The 11,605-nt window shown below is 37.1% G+C and overlaps 1 protein-coding gene across 2 annotated transcripts in view; it reads right to left on the bottom strand.

Moving 5' to 3' along the window:
• ZPLD1 (zona pellucida like domain containing 1) overlaps window positions 1-11,605 on the bottom strand; it is a 61,594-nt gene that overhangs the window by 23,068 nt on the left and 26,921 nt on the right. For both annotated transcript variants that reach the window (XM_006094701.3, XM_023758847.1), the window contains exons 3-4: window positions 3,335-3,555; window positions 462-643 (exon numbers count right to left, since the gene is read on the bottom strand). In XM_006094701.3, the coding sequence (XP_006094763.1) occupies window positions 462-643; window positions 3,335-3,555 (403 nt within the window). The remainder of the gene's footprint in view (window positions 1-461; window positions 644-3,334; window positions 3,556-11,605) is intronic.

Here is an 11,605-nt window from a genome sequence, read left to right as displayed (position 1 = left end):
CAGTAAGAGGCAACCAGGCTGGTGGGGGGAGGGTGCAATTGGGGCAACCAGGCCCCAGAGGGGGCAGTTGGGGGCGATCAGGCAGGCAGGCAGGTGAACGATTAGGAGCCAGTGGTCCTGGACTGTGAGAGGGATGTCCAACTGCCAGTTTAGGCCTAATCCCCGAATTTCGTGCACCAGGCTTCTAGTAAGTATATAAACATATAATATATATTTTATCTCTTGAGCTTTTGATATGGACCATAACAATTTAGATAGATGATAGATAGATAAGACCTAATAGGGCTTAATAGGATTTCCATTACATTAGTTTGGCTACTCTCAACAAACAATGTTGTGCTAATGATTGTGCTAATAATTTATCTAAATAAATCCTTATAAATCTTTATAATTCCTTTAAGGATAAAAAATGACTCAAACATAAAGGCAATATGAGACACCAAGAATAAAATGGAACTTACGAAGCAAGCTGTGTATTATTAACCAGGTATTCCAATGGATAACTACAACTAAATTTGTAAAGAAGCCCAGGTAGATAGCTGATGATTGTTGGTGGATCTGGAGTATCAATGTATCCTGAAATATTTCCTATTTGTACTGAAGTTGTGTTTCCATAAGCACTGACTCCAGGAACTGTGGATACCTGTTGGGATGGTAAATAGCTATATATAAATCACAGCATTTCATATGCAAAATAAAACATTAGACCAGATCATTATTAGGGTCTCCTTCAACTATAACATATCATGATTGGAAATTAAACAAACATAATGCTATCTTGAAGTGATTATATGTGTCTGAACTAAATGAAACTTTATATTTACCACCAAAGACAGTTCATAAATAAAAAAGAGATTATATGTTCATAGTGCTATAACAAGTAATTGAAAATGTTGAAAATGTTCATGACGATTCCAAATTCTGTGGCATGGTTTACAAGATCCCTATTAATCTGATCTTGTTTTCCACTTTAGCTTCAAGTCTCCTGGCTCCCACTCTTGGTTAATAGTAATGCCCCAGCCCCATAGGCCCTTATTGCTCAGGGCTTTGTGAGGACTCATCTGCCTCCTCTTTCCCCACTTCACCATGACATGTCCTACTCCTGCCCTGCATCTCATCTTCCCTAGGAAACTTCTGACACCCCCCCACCACCACCACAGCACATGCAATGCCTGTCTCCATCATAGCAGTGGTCACAGTGCATGAGCAGCCTCCTGACTTGGCAGTCTGCTCAGCCATAGTCACACGCCCTTGTTCACCTTCACATCTTCAGCATAGCACAGTGAGGCTGGCATCTTGGGGCCCCCAAGATAAATTCTAAAGAAATAATGTAAGGTCACAAATGTTCTGAGTGTCGATCTTCTCAGCCAGTCTTCCTCTGTGGTACATACAGATTCTATCTCCTTCCAGGGTAATAGTTCATACATGGGTTTCAGGGGGATCATGAACTCCCAAAAGTATAGTCCATGTGTGTATTTTCCTAGGACTGATGAGCTTTCACTGTATTTTCCAATCCCACTAAAATTTAAGAACTACTATACCATATTAAGAATAATCTTAATAAGGCAATGTTCTTGACCTTCCTAATACCATAGAGGAATGCAGCCTCTTTCACTATGTCAAATACCTATACGACACTCACTAAATATTTTTAGCAGATATTATGGAGACCTATAATACTTAATTTTGGGCAACAGAATAAACTTTAGGTATACATGAACCTAGGAGCACATGGGCAAAGCTAATGTGCTAATAATTCATGAACAGAGCCAGAATCATTATGAACACTTCGATTCAAATTCAAGAAATTACTAGTCTACTTAATTTTTCCCATGAAGGACTATCCTTGGAATAGACTCCAACACTGATGACATCAAAGACAAAAACAGAAAACAAGCAGATTTTCCTCTCCTCTCACCACTTATCTGACCCCTCGCTAAACATACCAGTTCCGTCTGTGAAACACACACACACGCTTTGCCTGGAATTCCAACTGAATTGTTTTGTAGGCAGCAGGGCCAGGCCAACCCAGGGAAGAAAGCTAGTGAAGGAAGGCCTGGGGGTGTGGTGGGGGAGAGGAATGGCTGCTGCTCTCCACATGGGCTTGCTCTCTCCACCAGGAGACAGACATGTAATAATCAACCTGCACCACTGCCCCTTAGGCCACTTCATAACCTCTCTGCACACAACTCAGAAATGTGAATAAACGTTTTTAATAAAGAGTCAACAATACTCAAGCTGCAGGCTTGGGGTGGTCATGGGCACAATATTCTAACTGACCCCCGGGAAAAGATAAAGGACTCTCTTTTTCCTGTCGCCCTCTCTCACCAAGTCTTAGAAACTATCCTCAGAATACGCAAGCCTCCCCCATAATCCCAAACAATAATTTATGAAGAGGAAAAGCCAATTTCTCTTTCTTCACTAGGCTAAGTGATCTTGCTCGTCATAGTTCATTTTTGTCTTTGCTAGGATTTATCAATAATATTTTATTTAAATAAGCAAAATGAAAAAAAAACAGTACAAAATGAATCTCAGTGTAACTCTCCCCAGATAATAACATTTTTGCTTCAATTAATTTTAATTCCCAGGAGAGTCAATGGTTTATTCAATTCTATTTTTGGTGTTCAATGCATGAATAAGTAAAGGGATAGCATAGACTCATACTAGTAGTTCTTATTCTGGGTGGAGATATTTGAAGTGATGTTTTGATATTCTCAATGACTAGAAATAGTGCAACTGGGATTTCATGGGTAAGATTGGGAATGATAGGCATTATGAAATTCAAAGGACAGTCCCACACAATGAAGAATTTCACACTGGATATGCTGACAGCCCTCTTTTACAAAACATTGGTGTGGATTATTCAATGTCAAACAAAAAACTTAGACAATTCTAAAAATTCCCTTCTATCCTTCATCTTTCTTTCTGAATGAGGTCACTAAGAAGCAATAGGCCAAGGGATTCATTGCCAAATTCACTGGAACAAATAATTTCTGAATGATAAGAAGCTTCCATAAAAAGCATGAGGAATGTGGCTAATGACAACCTGGAGAGAAATATTCATCAATGTCACTCACACAAAATAATGTTGCTTCGAGTAGCACAGCCCATCTCCAGCCCCTCAACTGCCCGGCTACAATAAAGAAAACCATTTTTGAAAAATAAAATTGTATGTTTGGGAGCAGATGCCTCAAGCAGGCAAAGGAAAGTGATTTGTTCAGTTTTATTGGAATTTTCTCTTGAAAGATAGATTGAACTTCTGGTTATTTCATGGAATGGGATTTTTTTTCAGTTATGACCTCAAACCTAGTACACTATTTTACACGAATCTTACCACTAAGTTATTGCCACAGCCCTCCAAGGTGCTGAGATTGATGATGAAAATAACCACAGCAGGAAAGGTGTTGTTATTGATGAACCCCCTGCAGTGGGAATCCCCATGCCTTCCGTTCAGGGCAAGATCTGTTTCAGAATAACCGGAGAAAAGTACTGTGCAAAAATTAATCTTCATTGTAATGGCCTGCACCCCACAGTAGACACTGATGTCTCTTTCAGCTGAAATACAAATACATAAAAAACAAATATAAGTCATAAAAGCACAATAGAGGATACAAGAATGACTTTAACATTCCCTGATGTATTTATTTGCCCTCTCAATCTGTTTAACTCATTCCTGTATTTGAATACACCATAATCCAATGGGAAAGGTATAGAAGAAAAAGAGCCAGGAAAAACAATCTGATTTAGTTATTCAGGGAGGTATAGAGATTAGTTCATCTCTGTTTCCCTCATAGAAGAAGTGCATTAAATGTTGGTTGAGTGATATCAAATGATTAGAGAATTTAGTAGAAAAAAATCAGGCTATTGAGGAAATCCAGAACTAAAGTAACTGAATTATTCAGATCTCCTATCTAGAGTAGTGAGGCTCACCACATGATGCATGTTCCCATCATAAGGAAGAAACAGTTAAAATCCATCCTAAGCCAAAATTGTTGAGCACTTTGATATTTTGTAACCTATGTTATCCAGGATGTAGAAACAAAAGCCATCCATTAGAATTCCATTTTGTTTTACCTATATTAAATCCCAATAGAGAAAGTGTTCTGATATAGCAAAGAAATGCATAGCCTAGTCAAAGAAAAGTTTGCCAATCACTATGCCTCAATAAAAGAAACTATGTATGGAAATGTTAAACACAATTTGCAGTTTTCCATGACTGTGGGTTAGCAGTGATGATATCCATTCTAGTTTTGTAGAGGTACACATGCACACACACACACACACACACACACACACACACATGCTTTTCATATCTCTAGTTTTTTTTCTACTTGTAATAAAGAAAATATATGTAGAAAATGAAGAGGTTTCCTGCAAGGTAATTTGCCAGAAGCAAAGGCATTTACTTTTATTGGTTTTGGTAACTGTTAAAAGTTGAATTGTGCCCTCCATCCAGAAAAAAAAAGGGTACAAGGATGCCCTAAGCCCTAGTACCTCAGATTGTGACCTTATTTGGAAAGGGGGTTATTCAGATATAAGTAGTTTAGCTGAGGTCATACTGGAGTAGGGGGATCTCTAATCCAATATGATTGGTGTCCTCAGGAATGCCATGTGAAGAGACAGAAACACAGAGGGAACATCATGTGAAGATAGAGAATTGGCTTCTATAAGCCAATGTGCCAAAGATTGCCAACAAACCACCACCAGAAGCTAGGAAGAGGAAAGGAAGGATTCTATTCAGAGTCTCAGAGGAAGCATAGCTCTGCTGACACCTTGATTTTGGACTTCTGACTTCCAGAATTGTGAGACAATACACTTCCAATGTTTTAATGACCCCACTTGTGGCATTTCATTATGGCAGCTCTAGGAAATTAATGCAGTAACCTTGCCACTTTTTAACACTCTGTTTTACACTTTGCAAAGCATGCATCAGGTTTTCAGACTGTGAACACAAACAAAATCAGAATAGGCTCTGTGGAGAAATGCAATTGATTGTTCAAAAAAAGAAAACAAGCAAATTAAAAATATTTTTGTTAAATGATAGGATGTTCACCTAAGAAAAGGTAAATGTTATTCAGGGATTTGGGGCATAGAATTAATTTTCTTAAATACTTCAATTCTAATATAAGGGTAAAGGTGTTCAATGGCATATTTCTTTGCTGGCAATGTGAATCATATTCTGAGTATCTGAATAAGTCAATATGAAAACTCCTATGTTTGATAATAATTTTAAACTCTTTACAAAACAAAGAAAATATTTTTTTCATGTCCAAAAGGCAATATCCAGCTAGTTATTATGGAAAATTCCAAGCAATATTTCCCTTGTAGGTAGAAAAAGAAAATGAATTCATTATGAAGTACACTTTATTAACATAGAAAAAATAATTACAACTTTCAGTTGAGACAGCATCTCTATTAGCCTTCAGCAACATTAACTATTTAAATGCCAACATGGCTTTTAAATTATGCTCTTTACTAAAAGAATAGAGTTAATTTTAACAAAGGTTTAGTGAATGCCTACTAACTTCAAAATGTATCTTCAATCTATTGATTTTTCTCCATCCTCTGGATATTCCTTGGCCCTTGCTACCATTACCTTACCCCCTGGAATATTACATCAACTCCCTAGCTGGTCCCTTTATTTCCACTCTTAACCCCTCTCATTAACACAGCCATTAATACATGAATCCAATCATCTTACCTCTTTGCTCAGATCTTCCATAGCTTACTCACTTAGGTCAAAAGTTCACATCTTGAACCTGGTTCTCAAGCCTCTCCATGATCTTATGCTCTGCCTCCCACCTGCCTCTGCATTCCCCTCTCTTTACTATCCCCCTTGCTCCCTATACTTGTTTCATTGAACTTCTCTCAATTCTTTAAAAGCATTACTAAGAGTGATAGAAGCCAGAATAGTGGTTACCTCCTGGAGTGGAGCTGCCTAGAATAGAAGAAATAAGAAAAAATTTAAGGGGTGATGCAAATGTTCTCTATCTTAATCTGGGTAGTGATTGCATGAGCATATGTTCATGTTAAAATTTCAAGATGTGCCCTGAGAACTGTATGGTATTGTATGTGAAGTATTCCTTGATAACCTACATCAAGCCTTTTTAAAGCCCTAATACAGGTTTCATACACAAGGTCTTCTGTATGTGTTCTATCCTCCGCTTGGGATTCTCCTCCTACCCCCAGCCTTTGTCTGAGAAACTCCTATTCTTTCTTCAGGTCTCAGGTTTCATTGTTCTTTCCCCAAAGACATCCATGATTTCCAATCTAATTTATTCCACTCTGTTGTAAGCTTTTATATTGTCTTAGAATCATATATGTATTGTATGTTTGTCTTTTCATTAAACTGAAAGTCCTGAAAAGCAGGAAACTATGATATTCATCAATGTACTCCAATGAGTGTTCAATGAATTAATTAATCAATTACACACAGTGCTGGAGCCACAGACTGCACTGAGGACTTACAAAGCAGTGGCCCTTGTTGTCAAGTGGATCACAGTCCATAAGGCGAGTATCCGAAGGATTGGGCAGAGAGGTATGGGGGAGGCGTAGAAAGTGAGCCTCACCCAGACCCACTGGTTAGAAGCCGCCTCCTAGAGAAGATGGCATTGAGCTGAATGTTGACGTATCAATAAGAGTTAGCTGCACAGAGTGAAAAATGTATAACATGGAGGGGACAGTGTGAATAATGACACAAGTGTTTAACATGCTCTGGCTGGGAACTGGAGAGTTCAGTTTTCATTAGGATATAAAATGCAAAGGAAGAAATGGCAGGGAATGAGAGCAAGTGGCAAGCATGCAGGCAAGATCACCAGAAACCTTTATGTAGAAAACAGACTCTGTAAAATAACACAATGTCTACCTGAATGTCACATCAAATTCTCAGCTACTGGAGGGTTCACTAAGAACTCTTTATGCCCAGGGAAATAGAGAGCAAGCATCACTGCATTATTTGGCATGTCATAAATGTATCGAAGTGATTACATATCATTAAATGTGACAAAAGAGAAATAGCCTTCTTCTTAGCTTAACCCAACTGAAGACTTGAGCTTTATCACCTTTGCTCCAGAGGAATTCATGGATGTTTACAATAGCTGTACACATGGCGGTGATTACTTTGTCCAGATGTAGAGCTCCCTTCTCTTTTCTGCTTTATCACTGAAGAGGTGTAGCCCTTGCAATGGAACTGAATTTGCTACAGGCTGATCCCACATGGAGATATGACAACAAACTGAAGGCTTTTTGCAGTGTAAGAAAAGAGATCTGTTCAAATCCATCCTAACCCAGTTTTCTAAAGACTTTTCACTGCTTCTCCCAAGGAACACATTTTTTTTCTGATTGTAGATACTAAAGACATCCATTCAGCACAATTTGTCCATTTGTGAGGCTCTGGGTGGGGGGGAGTTACTTTAAGTCGCCAATGGGCAATTTCTGACAAAGGCAGATAATTGTTTTTGAGATACTGAATAACAGTCTCTCTCAATAATTACATTTTTAAGCCTTCTTATTGTTTAATCCCTGGCCTGAATTGTGACATCCCTTGGGACAATACTTGAATATTAAACAACCCAATATTAAACAACAACAACAAAAAATCAATGAATAAATGCCTTTAAATGTTGGATTTTTAGTGTTTTGTGTTTAAAGATACCAAATATGTCTAAGATGGCAGTCCTGCTTACAGAATTTATGTGCCAATATGTTGCCAAAGTGGCATTTTTCCCTTGATATTTTATCCAAGCCAACCTTTTCATAGAAATTTTAAAAATACAGTATTTACTTGAATTCAGGTTAAAGAAATGTCCTGCACTCCTCTCACCTATGAATCAGGCAATATATTTGTCTCAGATTATCTAAAATTATTACATTTTAAATATACTGTCACACTGTCAACCATCTACCTACGTATAAGAAGGTGTTCTGATTAGGGGTTTATAGAATATGGTTGCCATGTAAATGGGAGTTAAGAGGGGATGGATCCAATTCTTGGAGGAAAAAGAGGGGACATCTATAATACTCTCAACAATAAAGATTTTTAAAAATATCACTATACTTCTTTATCCACAATAAAGTTACATTCCTAGAACACCTAATTATACTTTTCCTTTTAGACATAATTACTGACAATATATTTGCAGCATATCATTCACATATCTAATAAGTATATCTAATTTTGTTTTTTTTCTCAACAATTGCATATTCAACTGGCTTAAAACTAATAGCATCTGCATGAGGCTAAGTATTCCTAGCTGGTGATAGACTGAATGACTTTCAACTCATGTCAATACTTTTAAGTTTGAGAACATTTCCTTTCACTAGTGTCAGAATATTTATTTTAACATTTTTTATTATTACCTGGAATAATAAGAGTGCAGATCAATGCAATTATTCAAATAATTACACACACATATTCTGCAATACAAACAAACATGGTAACACCCCCAAATTGGGCCATCGGCTTATAGTTAGTACTGCAGTGCAGTGGCTCAAAATGTTCCTTCACCAATTATATAAAAATGTAAAAATCTGTATAAAAAGCAATCTTGGAGGTCAGTGCATAATATTAAAAAAAGGATGGGTTGCACAGGAAGAGGAGTTGAAAACACAAAATCAGTGCCACCCCTTTAATTAAGTTCTACTTATTTCAAGATCTAAACTACATGCTACTTCATGCCAACAACAAATTCAAGCAAAGTATGTACTGTTTACATATTATGTATCAGTCTCTGTGCTGGACTCTGAAGATAAAGACATTAACAAGGTTCCTTTACTGTACGGAGCTTATGGTTGAGTAAAGGAGATAGAAGAAAGCCAGACGATTATAATGCAGCCTGATAATGATATAATAGAGGTCTGTAGACCATGTTATATACAACGATGTTTGGTAGAACAGAGGCATTTGGAAAGAATTGTTGGGGAAAAAATAAAATAGTTCTAACTGGCTAAATTTTATAAAAAGTTGAATAAATGATGGCATTAAGAGAAAGGGATGTCAAAATGATACTCAGGTTTCTAGCTTTCATGACTGAGTGGATTATTTCCCAAAGTAAGGAATACAGGAAGGAAAAAGATAAGCTCAGTTTTTGAGACGTTGGGGTACATATAGGACATTCAAGCAGAAATATACAGCAGGTAGTAAGAAATATGAGTCTAATATTTGGATAATAGAACAGAGTAAAAAATATAAAATTAAGAATCACCAAATACTCAAGATGTCAATAATAAGCAATAACAATAGATGAACTGCCCAAGAGAGCACTCAGATAAGAAGAGAAATAGGCTGAGAACAAAACAATTGTATCTACACTGTCCTTTAATGAGACTTTCCCTCATTTCCCTGATGGAACATAATGATTCTCCATATCACTTTAGCTGTGAGTCTGCTATATTGCTTACATTCTATCTAGGAATGAATATTTACTTTCTCGCTAAATTATGAACTCATTGAAAGCTCCGAGTTTCCCCAGAGTGCCTAAGAAATACTCAGCAAATGTTTATTAAAATATACTTGATTCAATTCTTTCACAAACAGCATGCATGTTTTCTAACTTTTTAATATTAAGTCCTAAGATGCACAGACAAAAAATGTGCACAATTAATAGGGATTTGTCTAGACTGTCCATCTATAACTCGTACTTCCTATCTGTATTCTGCCAACTGCCTGAGATGATTCCTGTTTTCAGAATTTTAGATGAAAATTCAAATCCTTAATGTCAGGTACATTCTGACTTCTAATTAAGAAAATCCAACCCATTAAATAATATGAATATAATGGATTTTCATTATTTGTTTAATTACTTAACCTTTTTAAAATGTATTAGTCTTAGAGACTAATTATCATCCCTCATTATTAATGAGTTTTTTTAAATCATTTCCCCTTAATAGCGATAGATTTGTTAATCCATATTGTCATTAGTAGCAAGCAAGTGCATAACAGCCTCTGAGACTGACATAAGTACCGTGGCTATATCGTAACACAGAGCTAACAAATCATTATGAGTACCATGTCCAACTGGCACTTTTTTATATGTTACTGTGCATATGTATTACTAGAGTCTTATTAAAATGCAGATTCTGATTCAGTAGATCTGTGTGGGGCCTGATTGGTGCATTCCTCACAAGGCTCCCAGGTGAGGCCAAAGTATCAAGTCTCTTATTTAACCAGTTGAGTTCCTTAATCACAACTATATATTTTGACTGGGCAGAAGCTAACCCTTAGGTAGATTCTGTCTGGTGAGATTAAATACTCCCACCAAATATCTATTATCTATTATCTATTTGTATGATTCACATGCTTATAAGGGAGAAATTTATATGGATAAGGGACAGGAGAGAGACAGAGAGAATGAGTCATGAAGCAGATGGATGTGTTTCACCTGACTTTTTTCCTTGTCTGAAGAACTAGCTGATTTGAACCTCAGTGAATAAAGATTCATGAAAAACTTTGTGAGACTTAGCCCAAATAAGTTCATTCTAGTGCTCAGGTGGCAATGTATGAAACAAAATTGGGAATAGGATTTGTCTTCTCCTACCCCCACCTCTATTCAATTCAACAAACCATAGCAGCTTAATAACAGAAGGAAGGAGATAGTCCGTCTCAAAGGGCAGCCATGCCCTGGGAACTCTCTGAAACTATGGTCAGAGACATGGGGGAAGGGTAGGTGAGTCTATTGTGAGGCTCTGTGCAGTTCAGATGCAGGTATCTGCATACATGTGATTTCACCTGTATCCATAGTTCATAGTAACATTAGTTTAAAATTGACAGTATGAACCAAAATCTCTCCAATCTAATAGGAGGAGCCTTTTTGTATGCTGGAGCGAATCACTTTGTATTGCCATAGAAACCTCACCTGGAAACGATTTACTTCCTGGTAGACATCCCAAAACTAAAGTATACCATTTAAGCAGATTAAAGAGTAATTTATATACCATTTCTGTTTCTATTGCTGTAAGAGGAAAGCAGCAATATTTGGCATTGCATAAACAAAACTGCTCAGAGAACAGATGCTATGTATGCTGCTTTAACTCACTTTTTAAAGTTACCATTCCTCTTAAGTTTTTATACAATAGTGAGGTTTTGTTGCTAAAAGAACAAGAAGTCCTGAAGGGGTATTGATATTTCATCTACGTGAAATGCCAGCAGCTGATGAAGAATTTAAAGTGGATTAGAAATTCAGGTTTCCTCTCTATATTGAACAGCTTTCTTGCCATCTCAGTTTTTCACATCTGTTTCTTGTTAGCAAATGCAAGCTGTTGTTTTCAGTGCTGTAGGAACACTGAGGCAAACTGTGCACATGCATACCCACACTGGCTTCCCCAGACTGGAGGAGTTTGGTCATCTTTTTCAGGAAGAAAAAAAATGGGTTTTGCTTTTACAAGCAGAGGAAGTGAAAAATTCATTCAATAAAGAACTTTGTTATTAAAGTAAAGAAGGGTAGGGACCGAATTATTCAATCACTGAACTTGCTGACTAATTGCTCTTCTCTCCACTGCACTTTATCACTGTAGATTAATCAGGATGTGATCAGCAATCGCTGCCTGGATCAGATCTTCTGCCGCATCAGGTGCAGTAATTGCAGTCACAGGTGCAAAGTGGAAGCAG

This window comes from Myotis lucifugus, unplaced genomic scaffold (genome assembly GCF_000147115.1).
Source record: "Myotis lucifugus unplaced genomic scaffold, Myoluc2.0 scaffold_140, whole genome shotgun sequence".
In the NCBI taxonomy this organism is placed as follows: domain Eukaryota; kingdom Metazoa; phylum Chordata; class Mammalia; order Chiroptera; family Vespertilionidae; genus Myotis; species Myotis lucifugus.
This window is presented reverse-complemented; position numbering and strand designations above follow the sequence as displayed.